The sequence below is a fragment of the Oncorhynchus masou genome, chromosome 18 (genome assembly GCF_036934945.1).
Source record: "Oncorhynchus masou masou isolate Uvic2021 chromosome 18, UVic_Omas_1.1, whole genome shotgun sequence".
NCBI classification, from domain to species: Eukaryota; Metazoa; Chordata; class Actinopteri; order Salmoniformes; family Salmonidae; genus Oncorhynchus; species Oncorhynchus masou.
In genome coordinates this window covers 17,903,239-17,923,475 of record NC_088229.1, presented here as the reverse complement: position 1 = coordinate 17,923,475, position 20,237 = coordinate 17,903,239, and the positions used below count along the sequence as shown (strand labels likewise).

General features: G+C 45.6%; 1 protein-coding gene across 1 annotated transcript in view; it reads left to right on the top strand.

Annotated features, from left to right (window-relative positions):
• The window catches only part of LOC135504123 (arf-GAP with coiled-coil, ANK repeat and PH domain-containing protein 3-like), a 101,997-nt gene that overhangs the window by 57,102 nt on the left and 24,658 nt on the right, over positions 1 to 20,237 (top strand). Inside the window, exons 5-10 of the mRNA XM_064922430.1 lie at positions 7,472 to 7,530; positions 8,748 to 8,931; positions 9,642 to 9,686; positions 9,812 to 9,907; positions 10,512 to 10,586; positions 13,295 to 13,306. Of these exons, the coding sequence (XP_064778502.1) occupies positions 7,472 to 7,530; positions 8,748 to 8,931; positions 9,642 to 9,686; positions 9,812 to 9,907; positions 10,512 to 10,586; positions 13,295 to 13,306 (471 nt within the window). The remainder of the gene's footprint in view (positions 1 to 7,471; positions 7,531 to 8,747; positions 8,932 to 9,641; positions 9,687 to 9,811; positions 9,908 to 10,511; positions 10,587 to 13,294; positions 13,307 to 20,237) is intronic.

Here is a 20,237-nt window from a genome sequence, read left to right as displayed (position 1 = left end):
CTGCTGTCACCACAAAGCATCTACACACAGACTGCTGTCACCACAAAGCAGCTACACACAGACTGCTGTCACCACAGGCTGCTGTCACCACAAAGCAGCTACACACAGGCTGCTGTCACCACAAAGGAGCTACACACAGGCTGCTGTCACCACAAAGCAGCTACACACAGACTGCTGTCACCACAAAGCAGCTACACACAGACTGCTGTCACCACAAAGCAGCTACACACAGACTGCTGTCACCAAAGGCTGCTGTCACCACCAAGCAGCTACACACAGGCTGCTGTCACCACAGGCTGCTGTCACCACAAAGGAGCTACACACAGGCTGCTGTCACCACAAAGCAGCTACACACAGACTGCTGTCACCACAAAGCAGCTACACACAGACTGCTGTCACCACAGGCTGCTGTCACCACAAAGCAGCTACACACAGACTGCTGTCACCACAGGCTGCTGTCACCACAGGCTGCTGTCACCACAGGCTGCTGTCACCACAGGCTGCTGTCACCACAGGCTGCTGCCGCAAAGCAGCCCGGGAATGCCCCAGGCTGCTCAACACAACCCTACCGCTGAGCTGAGCCAGGCTGCTCAACACAACCCTACCGCTGAGCTGAGCCAGGCTGCTCAACACAACCCTACCGCTGAGCTGAGCCAGGCTGCTCAACACAACCCTACCGCTGAGCTGAGCCAGGCTGCTCACCGCTGAGCTGAGCCACAACACAACCCTACCGCTGAGCTGAGCCAGGCTGCTCAACACAACCCTACCGCTGAGCTGAGCCAGGCTGCTCAACACAACCCTACCTGAGCTGAGCCAGGCTGCTCAACACAACCCTACCGCTGAGCTGAGCCAGGCTGCTCAACACAACCCTACCGCTGAGCTGAGCCAGGCTGCTCAACACAACCCTACCGCTGAGCTGAGCCAGGCTGCTCAACACAACCCTACCGCTGAGCTGAGCCAGGCTGCTCAACACAACCCTACTGCTGAGCTGAGCCAGGCTGCTCAACACAACCCTAGCTGAGCCAGGCTGCTGAGCTGAGCCAGGCTGCTCAACACAACCCTACCGCTGAGCTGAGCCAGGCTGCTCAACACAACCCTACCGCTGAGCCAGGCTGCTCAACACAACCCTACCGCTGAGCTGAGCCAGGCTGCTCAACACAACCCTACCGCTGAGCTGAGCCAGGCTGCTCAACACAACCCTACCGCTGAGCTGAGCCAGGCTGCTCAACACAACCCTACCGCTGAGCTGAGCCAGGCTGCTCAACACAACCCTACCGCTGAGCTGAGCCAGGCTGCTCAACACAACCCTACCGCTGAGCTGAGCCAGGCTGCTCAACACAACCCCTGAGCTGAGCCAGGCTGCTCAACACAACCCTACCGCTGAGCTGAGCCAGGCTGCTCAACACAACCCTACCGCTGAGCTGAGCCAGGCTGCTCAACACAACCCTACCGCTGAGCTGAGCCAGGCTGCTCAACACAACCCTACCGCTGAGCTGAGCCAGGCTGCTCAACACAACCCTACCGCTGAGCTGAGCCAGGCTGCTGCTGAGCTGAGCCAGGCTGCTCACAACCCTACCGCTGAGCTGAGCCAGGCTGCTCAACACAACCCTACCGCTGAGCTGAGCCAGGCTGCTCAACACAACCCTACCGCTGAGCTGAGCCAGGCTGCTCAACACAACCCTACCGCTGAGCTGAGCCAGGCTGCTCAACACAACCCTACCGCTGAGCTGAGCCAGGCTGCTCAACACAACCCTACCGCTGAGCTGAGCCAGGCTGCTCAACACAACCCTACCGCTGAGCTGAGCCAGGCTGCTCAACACAACCCTACCGCTGAGCTGAGCCAGGCTGCTCAACACAACCCTACCGCTGAGCTGAGCCAGGCTGCTCAACACAACCCTACCGCTGAGCTGAGCCAGGCTGCTCAACACAACCCTACCGCTGAGCTGAGCCAGGCTGCTCAACACAACCCTACCGCTGAGCTGAGCCAGGCTGCCAGAGCTGAGCCAGGCTCAACACAACCCTACCGCTGAGCTGAGCCAGGCTGCTCAACACAACCCTACCGCTGAGCTGAGCCAGGCTGCTCAACACAACCCTACCGCTGAGCTGAGCCAGGCTGCTCAACACAACCCTACCGCTGAGCTGAGCCAGGCTGCTCAACACAACCCTACCGCTGAGCTGAGCCAGGCTGCTCAACACAACCCTACCGCTGAGCTGAGCCAGGCTGCTCAACACAACCCTACCGCTGAGCTGAGCCAGGCTGCTCAACACAACCCTACCGCTGAGCTGAGCCAGGCTGCTCAACACAACCCTACCGCTGAGCTGAGCCAGGCTGCTCAACACAACCCTACCGCTGAGCTGAGCCAGGCTGCTCAACACAACCCTACCGCTGAGCTGAGCCAGGCTGCTCAACACAACCCTACCGCTGAGCTGAGCCAGGCTGCTCAACACAACCCTACCGCTGAGCTGAGCCAGGCTGCTCAACACAACCCTACCGCTGAGCTGAGCCAGGCTGCTCAACACAACCCTACCGCTGAGCTGAGCCAGGCTGCTCAACACAACCCTACCGCTGAGCTGAGCCAGGCTGCTCAACACAACCCTACCGCTGAGCCAGGCTGCTCAACACAACCCTACCGCTGAGCTGAGCCAGGCTGCTCAACACAACCCTACCGCTGAGCTGAGCCAGGCTGCTCAACACAACCCTACCGCTGAGCTGAGCCAGGCTGCTCAACACAACCCTACCGCTGAGCTGAGCCAGGCTGCTCAACACAACCCTACCGCTGAGCTGAGCCAGGCTGCTCAACACAACCCTACCGCTGAGCTGAGCCAGGCTGCTCAACACAACCCTACCGCTGAGCTGAGCCAGGCTGCTCAACACAACCCTACCGCTGAGCTGAGCCAGGCTGCTCAACACAACCCTACCGCTGAGCTGAGCCAGGCTGCTCAACACAACCCTACCGCTGAGCTGAGCCAGGCTGCTCAACACAACCCTACCGCTGAGCTGAGCCAGGCTGCTCAACACAACCCTACCGCTGAGCTGAGCCAGGCTGCTCAACACAACCCTACCGCTGAGCTGAGCCAGGCTGCTCAACACAACCCTGAGCTGAGCCAGGCTGCTCAACACAGCTGAGCCAGGCTGCTCAACACACACCCTACCGCTGAGCTGAGCCAGGCTGCTCAACACAACCCTACCGCTGAGCTGAGCCAGGCTGCTCAACACAACCCTACCGCTGAGCTGAGCCAGGCTGCTCAACACAACCCTACCGCTGAGCTGAGCCAGGCTGCTCAACACAACCCTAGAGCTGAGCCAGGCTGCTCAACACAAGCCCCTCAACACAACCCTACCGCTGAGCTGAGCCAGGCTGCTGAACACAACCCTACCGCTGAGCTGAGCCAGGCTGCTGAACACAACCTTACCGCTGAGCTGAGCCAGGCTGGGCTAGGAAACCCCTCAGCACTTTTCTGTGTCCAGTCTACACACACACACATAGTGAGCAACCTGGAGGCATGTTAACTACAAACCTCTCTAGTTAAAACTCTGTGGGTTACTGACGCAGAACAAGCAGTCACTTCAATCCTCCCCCAGGCTATCCATCAACATGTCAGATGGACATCCCATGAGGGTGTCCACTCTGTCAACCACTAGTGTTTATGTCCAGGCCCTACAGGCCTTGTTGATTGGATTTGAATTATCCACGTGTCTGGGAGATTTCTTGGTTGCACAAGATTTCAATTCTCACTTGCTGTTTTGTGGCTTATGATCTTAGATGAGATGAAGCAGAAACATTCGCCACACACAGCAACAGAGAGAGAGTTGCTGTTTAGTGTTTTCCCTCTGCCTTGCCAAACTCGGCACCCGCCTCCTAAGACACCACTTCATTTGAGAGCGATCCTACAAACCTTTAGAAGGGTCAGAAGCACAAAAAGCAGAGGCCTAACTCTGATTAGCATATTTATGGCTGGTTGGATGAGGCAGACTCTCGTGTAAAAAAAGGAATTCCTTCGTTTGCTAATCAAGTGGGGTGCGATATCCTGAGGAAGGACTGTTCTGGTGCACTCCTCTCTGTCTCTCTACATCTTTCTCTCCTTCTTTCTCTGCTCTCTCTCGTTGTCTCTCTCTCTCTCTCTCTCTGTTTCTCTCACTCTCTCTTTCACCTTCTCTCTCTTTCTCCTCTTTCTTTCTCCTCTCTCTTTCTCCTTCTCTCTCTTTCCCCTCTCTCTGTTTCTCTCACTCTCTCTCTTTCTTCTCTCTCTTTCTCCTTCTCTCTCTTTCTCCTTCTCTCTCTTTCTCCTCTCTGTTTCTCTCTCTCTCTTTCTCTCTCTCTCTTTCTCCTCTCTCTTTCTCCTTCTCTCTCTTTCTCCTCTCTCTTTCTCCTCTCTGTTTCGCTCACTTTCTCCTCTCTTTCTCCTTCTCTCTCTTTCTCCTTCTCCCTCTTTCTCCTTCTCTCTTTCTCCTTCTCTCTCTTTCTCCTCTTTCTTTCTCTTTCTCCTTCTCTCTCTTTCTCCTTCTCTCTCTTTCTCCTCTCTCTTTCTCCTCTCTCTTTCTCTCTTTCTCCCTCTCTTTCTCCTTCTCTCTCTTTCTCCGTCTCTCTCTTTCTCCGTCTCTCTCTTTCTCCTTCTCTCTCTTTCTCCTTCTCTCTCTTTCTCCTTCTCTCTCTTTCTCCTCTCTCTGTTTCTTTCCTCTCTCTTTCTCCTCTCTCTTTCTCCTCTCTCTCTTTCTCCGTCTCTCTTTCTCCGTCTCTCTCTTTCTCCTTCTCTCTCTTTCTCCGTCTCTCTCTTTCTCCTTCTCTCTCTTTCTCCTCTCTCTTTCTCCGTCTCTCTCTTTCTCCTTCTCTCTCTTTCTCCTCTCTCTTTCTCCTCTCTCTTTCTCTTTCTCTCTCTTTCTCCTTCTCTCTCTTTCTCCTCTCTCTGTTTCTCTCTCTGTTTCTCTCTCTCTTTCTCCTTCTCTCTTTCTCCTCTCTCTTTCTCCTCTCTCTGTTTCTCTCACTTTCTCCTCTCTTTCTCCTTCTCTCTCTTTTTCTCTCTTCTCCTCTCTCTTTCTCCTTCTCTCTCTTTCTCCTTCTCTCTCTTTCTCCTCTCTCTCTCTTTCTCCTCTCTCTCTCTCTTTCTCCTCTCTCTGTTTTTCTCCTCTCTTTCTCCTCTCTCTTTCTCTCTCTCTTCTCCTCTCTCTCTTTCTCCTTTCTCTCTCTTTTCTCCTCTCTCTCTTTTTCTTCTTTCTCTCTCTTTCTCCTTCTCTCTCTTTCTCCTTCTCTCTCTTTCTCCTTCTCTCTCTTTCTCCTTCTCTCTCTTTCTCCTTCTCTCTCTTTCTCCTCTCTCTTTCTCCTTCTCTCTCTTTCTCCTTCTCTCTCTTTCTCCTCTCTTTCTCATCTCTCTTTCTCCTCTCTTTCTCCTTCTCTCTTTCTCCTTCTCTCTCTTTCTCCTCTCTCTTTCTCCTCTCTCTGTTTCTCTCACTTTCTCCTCTCTTTCTCCTTCTCTCTCTTTCTCCTTCTCTCTCTTTCTCCTCTCTCTTTCTCCTTCTCTCTCTTTCTCCGTCTCTCTCTTTCTCCGTCTCTCTCTTTCTCCTTCTCTCTCTTTCTCCGTCTCTCTCTTTCTCCTTCTCTCTCTTTCTCCTTCTCTCTCTTTCTCCTCTCTCTTTCTCCTCTCTCTGTTTCTCTCTCTCTCTCTCTTTCTCCTCTCTCTTTGTCCTTCTCTCTCTTTCTCCTCTCTCTGTTTCTCTCACTTTCTCCTCTCTTTCTCCTTCTCTCTTTCTCCTTCTCTCTCTTTCTCCTCTCTCTGTTTCTCTACTCTCTCTTTCTCCGTCTCTCTCTTTCTCCATCTCTCTCTTTCTCCTTCTCTCTCTTTCTCTCCTCTCTGTTTCTCTCCTCTCTCTTTCTCCTTCTCTCTTTCTCCTCTCTCTCTTTCTCCGTCTCTCTCTTTCTCCTTCTCTCTCTTTCTCCTTCTCTCTCCTTCTCCTCTCTCTGTTTCTCTTACTCTCTCTCTTTCTCCTTCTCTCTCTTTCTCCTTCTCTCTCTCTTGTCTTATTTGGACCCAGTAAAGTTTATAGAGTAATAAAACAGTGTAAATACCTTGTGATTTACACCAGTACTCTGTAGCATTGTGGTTACAACTTCTGGTGTTAATTGATGAAAATGACATGGCTCGTGGTGGTGTTAGGTTTGCCATGCTGACGTATGTGGTCTAAAAGTCTTAAGACAATTATCTTGTGACGTCATTGTAATTGTATGTTGATCCACAGGTATGTTATTTTCCGTGTACTAAGAACACTCAATGCTGTGTTCAAATCATGTGCCGTAGTTACTGTATGTGGTTAAGGAAGGTTTACTTTGGTCAAACCACTTTACACGGTCTCCTAAAATTCATCCCAAATCTGCTTTCTAATCCGGACACAGCCAATCTCCCAGCTGCCAATCACTTTGTCCCTCAATCAGAGAGAGGATGGGCCACCATCCACCCTACCTCTGACCTAACCCTGCTAATCGCTAAACACGGACATCAAATTCAATTGTGTTATGGGCAAAGCCAGAAAATTACAATTTGCTCTCTTCACCATGTACTGTTCTGTAGCTGTGGTAAAGATTCAGTAATGCCGTCACATTTGTACCCAAAGCCTCTCTTCACTCTCTCGCTATCGTCCTCCCCTCCCTTTTCCTCTCTCGCTCCCTTCCTCCCCTCCCTCTCCCTCTCACGACCTTCCCTCTCTCTCCCTCTCTCCCTCCTCCACTCCCTCTCTCGCTCCCTTCCTCCCCTCCGCTCACTCTCTCTTACTCCACTCCCTCTCTCGCTCGCTCCCTTCCTCCCTCCCTCCCTCTTGCTCCCTTCCTCCCCTCCCTCTGTCGGTTCCTTCCTCCCCTCCCTCCCTCTGTCGGTCCCTTCCTCCCCTCCCTCCCTCTGTCGCTCCCTTCCTCCCCTCCCTCTGTCGCTCCCTTCCTCCCCTCCCTCTCTCACTCCCTTTCCCTCTCTCGCTTTCTTCCTCCCCTCCCTTTCCATCTCTCGCCCTCTTCCTCCCCTCCCTTTCCCTCTCTCGCTCCCTTCCTCCTCTCCCTCTCTCGCTCCCTTTCTCGCTCCCTCCCTCCCTCCCTCCCTGCCCCAGTAACCTATTTTACTGCAGCCACAACATGGCATGTATTGATGTGAAAGCTGAATTGTGATTATATGAACTATTATGATTGTAAAGATGAAAAACAGCAATCGCTGTGAATGTCCTTAGAATAAAGGAGGAAAAGGGGGGATTTTGAATGAAAGAGAGGATTTGGGGTGCAGTATATGTGAGTGTGTTTGTCACCACGTGTGTTATTCGTTTCACAATACTTGTATTCATGGAAAGGGTGATCTCAATTTGTATTTGCATTGAATTAATTTGAGAATTGATGTTATAAATCCAGTCCTGTATCACCCCCTGTTGGTTGAGATTGTATGAGATTGTATGTTACTTTGTGACCAACACATGCTAATGGAAGCTCCTTTTGTGTTTCAGATTCTGTTCGATCAAGCCCAGAGATCTGTGAAGCAGCAACTGCACAACTTTGTGAAAGAGTAAGTTTAAAACAACGTTGTCTCATGCTGTCTCTCCTATATAACTATGTAGCTTGAGACCATTTCTCACACACCCAACGTCTCCTTGTTTGGCCTGGAAGCTTTACTGATTTATGGTGATGGTGGACAACATCATAGGTGTGAAGCAGACAGACTATCCCCAGTCTCAGGACCTTTTACCTGGGAAAGGTCAGGGGTCATGGCCCTAGTCCTGTTTCTGTCTTAACCTCCCAGGAAAAGCTGGGGTGAACTGGAAGGGAGAATAAGGAACACGCATATCTAACAAACTTAATTCTCCTTGGTGAATGGTCCAACCACAGACAGTATTGTCATTCTCAACCACGTATTCAACATACCAGTCCTTGGTGAATGGTCCAACCACAAACAGTATTGTCATTCTCAACCACGTATTCAACATACCAGTCTTTGGTGAATGGTCCAACCACAAACAGTATTGTCATTCTCAACCACGTATTCAACATACCAGTCTTTGGTGAATGGTCCAACCACAGACAGTATTGTCATTCTCAACCACGTATTCAACATACCAGTCCTTGGTGAATCTGTCAACCACAAACAGTATTGTCATTCTCAACCACGTATTCAACATACCAGTCTTTGGTGAATGGTCCAACCACAGACAGTATTGTCATTCTCAACCACGTATTCAACATACCAGCCCTTGGTAAATCTGTCAACCACAGACAGTATTGTCATTCTCAACCACGTATTCAACATACCAGCCCTTGGTAAATCTGTCAACCACAGACAGTATTGTCATTCTCAACCACGTATTCAACATACCAGTCCTTGTTGAATCTGTCAACCACAGACAGTATTGTCATTCTCAACCACGTATTCAACATACCAGTCCTTGTTGAATCTGTCAACCACAGACAGTATTGTCATTCTCAACCACGTATTCAACATACCAGCCCTTGGTAAATCTGTCAACCACAGACAGTATTGTCATTCTCAACCACGTATTCAACATACCAGTCCTTGGTGAATCTGTCAACCACAGACAGTATTGTCATTCTCAACCACGTATTCAACATACCAGTCCTTGGTGAATCTGTCAACCACAGACAGTATTGTCATTCCCAAAAATGTGTTCCACTTACCCCTGTTATCTGGTCAGGTACAACTAAAGGAATCACATGAAGTGTCCCTTGTTAAACCCAATCTCACTGTCATCCCCAATTTCTCATTCTCAGGGATGTCCGTAAGTTCAAGGAGACCAAGAAGCAATTTGACCGCATGCGTGAGGACATGGAGATAGCCCAGGTGAAGAACGCCCAGGCTCCCAGGAACAAGCCACACGAGGTGGAGGAGGCCACCGGAACACTCAGTGTCACCAGGAAGTGCTTCAGACACCTGGCCCTCGACTACGTACTTCAGGTGAGACAGACAACATAACCAGAGTAATACATGGACTCAGATATATCCCTTTGGATCCTGTAGGTCTAGAATAGATTAGAATAGAATAGAATAGAACATACAATATCTCAGCATGGTTATAGCTTAGCAATGCCACATGTTGTCTCCTCTGTCTCCGGACAGTTACTAAATTTGCCTCTGGGAACAGAGTGACTGATGTGGTGTGATCGCTGTAGCTTCCTCTGTCTGCAGTATGTATTGTGTCTGCCGGCACTAACGTCCTCTCTGCTCTAATTTGGAGTGTGTGTGTGTCTGTGTGACCCTGTTTGGTTTTAATTGAAAGTGGCAGAAGGCAGAGAAGGTCACGGGTGTGTCTGAAGATTTATTTTAGAGACCTCTCAAATGTCGTGCAATATCTCATTTAGGTTTGCATCGTTCTTTAAGATAACCAATGAGCTGAATGTCTGAATTATTTGTTTTATCCCTAAAATGCCAACATGATGGCCATGATTAGTTGATATATAGAGCATCACAGTATCATGTTGATTTCATGTGATTTAGTTCATAACATACAACAAACAGAGACAGGCAGGACTGAAGGACACAAATGTTGTATATTGTTGGTCACTATACTGACAACAGTGAGATGTATTGATTGTCCACAAGAGGGAGATGTTTCAATGCACAGTAGTATCAGATAAGACTGTTACTCACCTCTTCCCCTCTTGCAGATCAACGTCCTTCAAGCCAAGAAGAAGTTTGAGATCCTAGATGCTGTAAGTGCCCTTAACGTCCGATCCATCACTATAGAGTACAGCGCTGTAGAGTGAGTGTTTTGTTGTTTTTAAAAACACACCAATAATTTATTGCTTATATTCTCCTGTCTGTCTCTCCCCTGCAGATGCTGTCCTTCATGCATGCCCAGTACTCCCTCTTTCAGCAGGGCTACAACCTGCTGGATGAGATTGACCCCTACATGAAGAAGCTGGCTGCTGAGGTGAGCTTCACCACCTCCCTCACCACTCTCATCCAGAGCCGCAGCCAGCCTACTGCTGTGCTGTTAGCCCCTAAGCCCTGCGTCCTGATTGGTATTAGATTGGTTCGGATTGGAAATATCGACCCAGGCAGAGTTGCATCACCAATGGATGTGCTGTCCGCTGCTGTGCTGTCTGTTTACATAACAGTGCATTAGCCTTCGGATTTGACTGTGGGAAACTTCTGACGTTATCTGTTTAAAAAATCCCTGAATGTGCTGGGTGGTCGACGTAGCAGGTACAGTGTTAGTGAAAAACTTCAGCAGCATAGTATCCCGTCAGGTGGAATACATGTACAGTATGCTGAATAGTGAAACAGACCTGAGTCAGTGCTTCATTACAAAACATTGACCTCTCACGTCATTGCGTTTGGGCTCTGGTAGTTCAAAGTGCTCTAGTTTATTGCTGAGCATCACTCTTGAATCAATCTGACTGCTATGTTGGAATTGCCCATGCTTAAAATGAAGCACTTCCATGGATATTCCTTGGCTTAACTCAGATGTGTGAGTAGAGAAGAGCTTATGTGACCAACCTCATCTGAGTGTGTTCTTTTAATCTTGTTTCCAGTTGGATCAGTTGGTGATTGACTCGGCCATGGAGAAGAGGGATATGGAACACAAGCACGCCACCATACAGCAGAGGGTAAGCAAGCAGCTATTTCACATTTCTCCCTTTCCTCTGGAAGTTGGCGAGGTCTGGGTCTGGGACTGGCTTTGCTAGCCTGTTGGGTATACTAAAAAACAGGATCAAGGCGTTAGCCAAAAATAAGCTTGAAATGGGCACGATCTAATTGATTCAACAAACAAGAACACATATCTAAGTTTCGCTTTTATGAACAACCAGAAGATCAGTAGTTATTTCTGTTTGCTTGTCAAAGTTAGCTGGCTTACTCATTGATCCTAATTTATAGTATACCCCTCTGGTTCCATACTGCAGTGGCTCCCAACTCCAGTCCTTCAGTACCCCCCAAAGCACACAATTCTGTTGTAGCCTCAGATAAGCACACCTGATTCAATTTGTCAACAAATCATCAAGCCCTAAATTAGTTGAATCAGGTGAGTTTATTTGGGGATACAACAAAAATGTGTGCTGTTGGGGGTACTGGAGAACTGGATTGGGGAAACACTGCCATACTGTATGTGCCATAGCCATGAATCCCTATCGTTGCCATGCACCATACATGTATGGCTTGATAATGACGGAAGAGGTGTAGGGGACTAGGTCTGGGCTAGTCTTCTGTGAGTTGGCCATGTCTGTACTGGGTTTGGGCTGGGAGTTTGGCTGTGTTTTAGGGCACACATTTCACGTCAGAGCTCCCTCCAGTCCAGTGAGTCCACCACCTGGCTCTGACTGTCTTCTGCTATGACTGGGGGATTAGGAAGGCGACTGGTGAGCGTTTTGATTAGTCTGCCTCAGAAAGGCCGGTCATTGATTTAAACTGTTAAATCAGGTGGAATGAAGTGCTTTAAGAGGATAATGATCTCAGTTGTGTCTACTGTAAATAACAATGCTCAGCACTGTTGGTATATGCTAGGCTAGGTAATCACTGAGCTAATCCAGTAAAATGCTGACAATTGAAATGTGTGTTCTCTCTGTCATAGTCTCTGATGTTATTTTAGTGTTTTCACAGATCATTTTGGTCTCAGATGCAGGTCCCCTGTGAAATGCTATATTTACTGCAAATGTACCTGTCTGTTTGCTGTGACTGTTTGCGGTCTGTTTGCTGTGAAACTGACAGCAAACAGACAGCCACATTTGAGGAAAAATCGAAATAAAATTGATTTCAAGAGTGTAATTTTTGTTGAACTCTTATTAACAACTTTCCATTTCATGACATGTCAAATGTGGGAAACAGACACAGAGGGCAATAGTTCCTCAACACTCAGGAAGTCTGTCCTGTCTGTCCATGTCTGTTTGTGCTGTCCTGCCAACTCCTACAACAATGACCGTAGGGAAGACAGCCCAAACAGATCTGGGACCAGGCTAGTCCTGTCCTGGTTGTGAATGTATAATCCCTGGCCTGTTGACTGGGACTTCCTGAGTTCCTCATGATCTCCATATGAATGAGACACTATAGGGTCCAGTCTCAGTGTCCAGAGCCCCAGCAGCAATACTAATTTACCTCAGGAAGGATCAGTAGCCATCTGTCCATCTGCCTGCAGACCACCAGGCAAGCAGCCCTGGAAACCCCACTCACACCAGGCCACTGCCCATAGTCTGCAGACAGACCAACAGGAGAGTGCAGAATGGGTGTGAGCCCAGCAGTTATTGATCTGTTTATGCCCTGAAGACCAGTGCTTCTAAACACAAGCATCAAACTAACACATTCCACTGGCAAGTGGTAGTTTGTGTTAGTTTGTTGCCTGTGAAAAATTATGTCAGCATCTGATCACAGGTTTAAATGTAGGCTATGCTTTTATAGGGCTGGTCATTTTAAGAAGAGCTCAAATATCCGAGATAGTAGCTAGGTTTACATCTAGATTTTCATGTGAATATTCTAAAAAACAGTATGTTTCCACCAAACTGAGGTAGTGGACACAAAATGTACTTTTTCGCTCACGTTTTCATGTACTGAATATAAATCAAATGTTCAATTTGTGCCCACCACCTTTTTCAACTCGACCTATAACTGTTGTGTTAAATAGCAAATGTGCCAACTCTGGTTTTGGTACATGCGTTCCAGCCAACAGTTTGCAGAGACAGTGCAGGTAGGCTGTGTGGATAGTCTTGAGACTATGGATAAGAGTGAGAATATTTTTAGTTGTCAAATGGCAGTCAAGCATCGATCATCATGTCACCAGAACAAGACCCTCAACATTTATTGGAATGATCATAATTGATTTAATCTGTAGCCTAATTTAATCTGCATGGTTTCCTGAGTTGTAGTGGGAGGACCACACACCATGTCATCGTGTGACTCCAAGTTTACTTCCATATCATGGTTATTATATCAATAATACATTTCCACCGCCATTTCTCACATAATTCATTTTACCGACACCAAAAGATCCCACCATATCAAACAAACAAATGATCTGTCGCCATTTATAAATTCTACTGAAACTTGTTTCCATCACAGCTATCGTGATTTATTTTAATACAGTATGTCTTTACTTGCATAAAAACTGTGGATGGAATGTGGTTGCTGGCTTCCAGAGTCAGATGATGAGATGTTGTAGGCCAATAAGTAGGATTATTATCTGAGATACAATGAAGCAAGGAGATTATTGTATCTTCACCCCCCCCCCTCTTGCATGTTATAATGCTGCCCTCTCTCTCTCTCTCTCTCTCTCTCTCTCTCTCTCTCTCGCTCTCTGTTTCTCCAACAATGCTGCAATCTGCTCTCCCAGACCCTCATGCAGGTGAGTACATTTTATACTTCACATGTCTGTTGTCTGCTTCTTGTGAGAGACGCATGCAGACGTACAGCAAAGAGCAGCTCAGATGTGCCATTGGAGCACATTAGCCAACCTCTTTGAAGTTATCTTAAGCTCTAGTGTGTGGGGCTGCAGACACCTACTACAGCACACTGAGTAGTGTATATGAAGCAATCAGAACCACAGAGCTTTGTATGACTGCTATAGGCATAGGATCAGATAGCATAGCATTTAGTTTGTTCTGAACTGGGTCGCTCTGGTTCTGGTCTCTTTTGTTCAGAAGTTTTCTGCTGAATGGTTCTCTGTGTGTTTTGTAGATTCCCTGAGGCAAATAATCTTATTGATGGACCAGATATTGGTTCTCAATCTCATAGTATTGGGAAATGTGTTTCTTATCACACCACTTCAAGCATCATCTTATATCTCAGCTACGAAAAAAAAAAAAAGATAAATCGGGCTACATTTTCTGTGTTCCCTTGTTAAAGTCATACTCCGCTCTGAAAGTGTGAAATATCTCAGGGGTTTGTTTGTCCTTGTCACATTTGAACATGAGAATTAACCCTTGTGTAAACATACATGAGACAATGACATAGTACAAGCAGAGAGGAGAATAAAGTGCTGCCACTGTGTGACATTTACACCGTTATGACCTCGCTGGTACACAGAGCAGTGAAAGCATGTACATGTCAAGCCCCTGAGAGGTTTTATTCATTTTTAACACTGGTTTTAATGGAGGAACTCTGTCCTGGCCAATTTTGCCTATGTAGTTTGTAACCACCATGCATCACTCTGGCTCTACACCACTACCGTACAATCTAGAGGTCGACCGATTAATCGGAATGGCCGATTTAATTAGGGCTGATTTCAAGTTTTCATAACAATCGGAAATCTGTATTTTTGGTTGCCGATTTGCGATGTTTTTTTTTTTTTTACACCTTTATTTAATCTATATTTAACTAGGCAAGTCAGTGAAGAACACATTCTTATTTTCAATGACGGCCTAGGAACAGTGAGTTAACTGCCTTGTTCAGGGGCAGAACGACAGATTTTCACCTTGTCAGCTCGGGTGATCCATTCTTGCAACCTTAACTAGTCCAGCGCAATAACGACCTGCCTCTTTCTCGTTGCACTCCACAAGGAGACTGCCTGTTACGCGAATGCAGTAAGCCAAGGTAAGTTGCTAGCTAGCATTAACCTTATCTTATAAAAAACAATCAATCATAATCACTAGTTAACTACACATGGTTGATGATATTACTAGATATTATCTAGCGTGTCCTGCATTGCATATGATCTGACTGAGCATACAAGTATCTGACTGAGCGGTGGTAGGCAGAAGCAGGCGCGTAAACATTCATTCAAACAGCACTTTCATGCGTTTTGCCAGCAGCTCTTCATTGTGCGTCGTCAAGCATTGCGCTGTTTATGACTTCAAGCCTATCAACTCCCGAGATGAGGCTGGTGTAATCAAAGTGAAATGGCTAGCTAGTTAGCGCGCGCTAATTGTCGTTGTGCTGCTGGTTTGAGCCCAGGGAGGAGTGAGGAGAGGGACGGAAGCTGTACTGTTACACTGGCAATACTAAAGTGCCTCGAACATCGAATAGTCAAATAGTCAAAGGTTAATGAAATACAAATGGTATAGAGGGAAATAGTCCTATAATTCCTATAATAACTACAACCTAAAACTTCTTGCCTGGGAATATTGAAGACACTTGTTAAAAGGAACCACCAGCTTTCATATGTTCTCATGTTCTGAGCAAGGAACTTAAACGTTAGCTTTCTTACATGGCACATATTTTACATGGAATATATTGCACTTTTACTTTTTTCTCCAACACTTTGTTTTTGCATTATTTAAACCAAATTGAACATGTTTCATTATTTACTTGAGGCTAAATTGATTTTATTGATGTATTATATTAAGTTAAAATAAGTGTTCATTCAGTATTGTTGTAATTGTCATTATTACAAATAAATAAATCAAAAATCAGGCGATTATTCGGTATGGGCTTTTATGGTCCTCCAATAATCAGTATCCGTGTTGAAAAATCATAATCGGTCGACCTCTAGTACAATCACAGCATTCTAGGCTACTGTTCCTCTAGCATCAGCTTGTTATTGAATTAAGCTAAATACAAAATAACATTTTTGTCACAAAAAATAAATAGGCCTAATTTAATTTTCAGCACTTGAATATTCAGATTTCAGATATAAAATGTAATCCATATTTTAAGCTATCACATGCATTAGCAGCTTTTTGCAGGACTGTGATTTATAATGGGTGGTTCGGGGAATGAGAATGTGGGAGTTTCTCCTGTGTTCTGGTGTGTCTGATAACTCAGATGGGCTCGGTTCTATGGTAACTGTTTCCCATGGCAACAGAGTAGAGAGAGCTAAATGAACCAGGTGGGTTCAGGATGAGGACAGGCAGGCTGTTGTGTTGTGGGTGGGGCTAAGGCTGGTAAGGCTAATTAATGGCAGATGACACCTCAGGCATAATGGGAAAAGAAGATCCTGGCTGGTTGCAGACAATAGTATAGTGTAGTATGTCGCTGCAGACAGACTAGCTAATCAGTGCCACCAACTGTCCTGTCCTGGCCAGGGTCCATTTGGCAGAGAGTGAGGGGCAGCCATGTCTCCATTCACCAGGTGGGTGATGAATCAGAACTTTCCTTCCTGGTCTGTTTAGTCTAGTTTAGTGTAGTCTCGGGTGTCCACCCACAGTGGGTGAAAACGTGCTTTGGTGAGGGAATTTCACTTCCTTATATTATAAAATACATTGTACCAAGACACATATTGTTCATGTTCTGAATCGTTCAGTGGGGTCTTTCTCTAACATATCATTAACATTATATCCAAACGGTCTGATTTCATAACCTAATACACCTGATAATAACCACCAAGCTCTGTTGACATAACGGTGCAGGTTTCTCCTAACAATGTTTGAGTATTGTACATTTTGTGGTCGTCGTCCTAAAAGTTGTTTCCGCGGGTCGCAAAAAGCTACATTAGCATGACACGAGCTGAATTAAATTTGAAAGATTGTGAAAATAAAAAGCTTGGTATACGCTCAGTGCTCCGTTGACATTTCAGAGAGATGGGAATATTGTTTTTGTGAAAAGGGAACATAACAGATTCCTAACTAAGGGATGCTGAGATAGTGCTCATGATGAGAATGATGATTTTCATATCTTGCACACTCAACATTTCAGTCAAGCAGTCTGTCTCTATCCAATATCCAAGGGAGGAGTAATGGCAGAGTATGTCAATAATGGGCCTTGCTGTCTGTCCAGATGAACGCCTGCAGAGTGTCTAAGACCCATGTAGCATGGCTCTGACCCAGGGCTTTGATATTGAAAACTGCTATGATGACGTGTTCCCTCTCAAAGTGAAATAAATATGTTCTAGAATTGTTCGACAACTTCTAAGAATCAGAGCACAACCTCATCGTTAACCCCTCACAGCTCTGTACTCAGTGGCCTATGGCCTCTTCCCTCTGAGGAAAATGGCTTCTGGAATTCACAGTTTTCACAAGCATGGATTGCAACATACTTTCTAATTGTGCAATTCATGGAACTAAATATAATTTCAATAATTTACTTATCAAATAAAACACAAATGGGATTGCAACTGTAAATAGTAAGATTCATTTGGAGTTATCTGATCCCACGAATAATTGTTGAAATGGGTCTGACTAGAGCCATGAATATATGAGTCTGCATTTGACTATCTCACAGGCTGCTGCTGTGATGTCCTTTCACATTCCACAGCTCCCAGTCCTCCTCCAGCTAAACTTCCCTGCTGCTGGCCAGCATCCTGATGAGAATCTGCTCATATAGGCTAAGTTTAGGGTGCCCAAGTTAGGGGACAAAACAAAGCTCTAACAGTAAATAAGTTAGTTAAAGTAGTTTAAAGTAAATGTGTTGTATACTATTTGGTGTCTGTTTGTTTTGAACATGGTAGGCAAGCTAACTGCGTTGGGGGGAAAAATATGATTTACTGCTAGTCATTTCTTCTCTATAATGCCAGATCATTAGTAATGAAGGGCCTTGTAACAGTATGAGTAACCTAATATCATAGAGCAGAAAATACTTGCTTCCCTTCTTCATAACATGTGTGAGCTTACTCAATGGGCATCTACATGTTCATGGTAAGGATTTTTATTATTGATGGCAACTGGAAATGTATATGTGCATAATTGTGTCAGCTAGGCTAAATGGTAAATGTGCTGCTACTAACAGCTGTTCTATAGTGGCTTGCATTCAGATTATTTACTCTTTGTTCGGCTACATGGCAAATAGGCTCATGGCTTCTCAGTGGTGATTGCTTGATTAACTGAACTGGGTGCCAATTGGTTTTCCCCTTCTGCAGAACGTGCACGGGGTCCGAGGTTTGAGGAGTTGTAAAAGTGTCCAAACAGCGCAACGTGGATTCTGGTGTTACTTTAACACTCTGCCAGTCTCTGGGTCAAGAGAGACTTCAGTCTAAGTTCGACGTGCCACAAATAAATTGGCAGCTGTATGATAATAAGCTCTAATCCAAAGCCTCACACAGCAGCAAGCAGTTGGCTACGCGCATTTATCCACATGCCTGCGTAGGGGAATTAGGCACGATGCAGGACTCTGGCGGTCCGAGCATTTTTCAGCGTTCAGAGAGGACTTAACTGACACTTGTAACTCCACAGAGATGCCTATTCAATGAGCATTTGATTAGATTAGATATGTTTTCTGTTTTATTTGTGTTTGCCTATTTACATGTCCAATGCTCTTGGATCATTTAAAAGATTTGAAAATGAAGATATTTGGAAGGTTGGACCGCACTCTGGTGGGTTGAGTTTTATTTTGTAGTCTACTTTACTAATAATTGTTTCACTTTGTATAGTCTTGAGTATGTTTGTGTTTGTTACTTTTTGGAGAGTTTACCTTTTGTGTAGTGAGGAGAAGACATACTTTTAATAGGGATAGTTTAGTGCCATAAAATATGATTGTTTTTAATTTGTGTCATGACTTATATTGGAAATGCAGTAGTTTATGGTAAACGGCAACAAATTGTCAGATCAGACTGTAACAACAAATTGTCAGATGGTAACAACAAATTGTCAGATCAGACTGTAACATCAAATTGTCAGATCAGACTGGAACATCAAATTGTCAGATCAGACTGTAACTTCAAATTGTCAGATCAGACTGTAACATCAAATTGTCAGATCAGACTGGAACAACAAATTGTCAGATGGTAACAACAAATTGTCAGATCAGACTGTAACAACAAATGGCTGCTGCCGTGCTCAGTGCTGCTGATACCATTATGAAACTCAGCTGATCACAGTGGGTCTGATGGGATCTGACTGAGTGCACTGTCACTGGCATTCCTTTATCTAGGTCAATGTTGGAGCTATTTTAAATCATCCTAAAAGAAAGGCAGTACAATCCTCCAGTCAATCCTTCACTGTTTATTGCTTTTAATTAGATAACTTATTATTCGAATAGAGCTTGACCACGATGGGAACATTGTGTTCCAATCTCTTCAATAGGCTGTTTGTGTGTTTGTCATGAAAAAGAATTGAAGCTAAATCAATGTTCTATACCTATACACCAGGGGTGAATTCATTACACAGATTCTGTTGCAAAACATTGTGCAACGAAAACAATAGTTTCTATTGTACAAATTCAGGTAGGTCCCTCCCCGTTTCGTTCCTTTTGCTCTGTTTGCTTGCACTGGTGGTTTCCGTTGCAAGACGTAATGAATACACCCCAGTCCATGGGTGAATGTCCCGAACAGTCTCAGGACATCTAATGATTCTAATCTAATACTTAGATTCTTTCTTAACATTCCTCCCTTAAAGGAGAACTCTTTCATCAAGTCTATATTCACTAATGAGACAATGGTGTCTTGGCAAATGAAGCTTCGCCACTGTGATGTAATGTGGTTAATGGGCCGGGCCGTACAAAATATGCACCAAAATAGTTATCAAGCTAAAGGCATCATAGCTTTGTTGGAGTACACTTTTGTCTGTGTTGCGAGACATGCCTTTACATTATCTCTAGAATGATTTTCTCATTTAGCATGCAGGCTCTATTCAGGTTTTACCCAGCGTTTTTAACAGGAACCACGCTTTTCCCTCCCTCGGTTAATTGTTTGCAGGAAATATTTCAATATTACAGGCATAAGTGAGTACACAATTGTTGCATTTTTATTTTTTATTGGGTGTATCTACCGATGGACTGTACAGGTCTGGAAAGATACATCCATTGTTTTGTTCTTTTTGTTTTACCCTGCCTGCAAACACGCTGCATGATTCAGAATCCATTGAAGAGCTTGAATGATTCATTGACAAGAGATACTTACGAGCTCAAAGAAACATGTCGCTGGTTTCTGAGGATTCAAGCACTGTTAAGGACAACAAACCCAATCAACAAAACAAACAAACTAAAGCCAAGTTGGCTAAGTGGTATCAACGATGGAATCAAACCTTCCCCAATCAAACCATCCCCTCACCCTACTAGAATCTGAAGTCAAATGTCTACTGTTTGCTGATGATCTGGTGCTTCTGTCACCAACCAAGGATCTAGCAGCACCTAGATCTTCTGCCAGATTCTTCCAGAACTGGGCCCTGACAGTAAATCTCAGTAAGACCAAAATAATGGTGTTCCAAAAAAGGTCCAGTCGCCAGGACCACAAATACAAATTCCATCTAGACACCGTTGCCCTAGAGCACACAAAAAACTGTACATACCTTGGCCTACACATCAGTGCCACAGGTAACTTCCACAAAGCTGTGAACGATCTGAGTGACAAGACAAGAAGGGCCTTCTATGCCATCAAAAGGAACATACCATTCAACATACAAATTAGGATCTGGCTAAAAAAAATACTTGAATCAGTTATAGAACCCATTGCCCTTTATGCTTGTGAG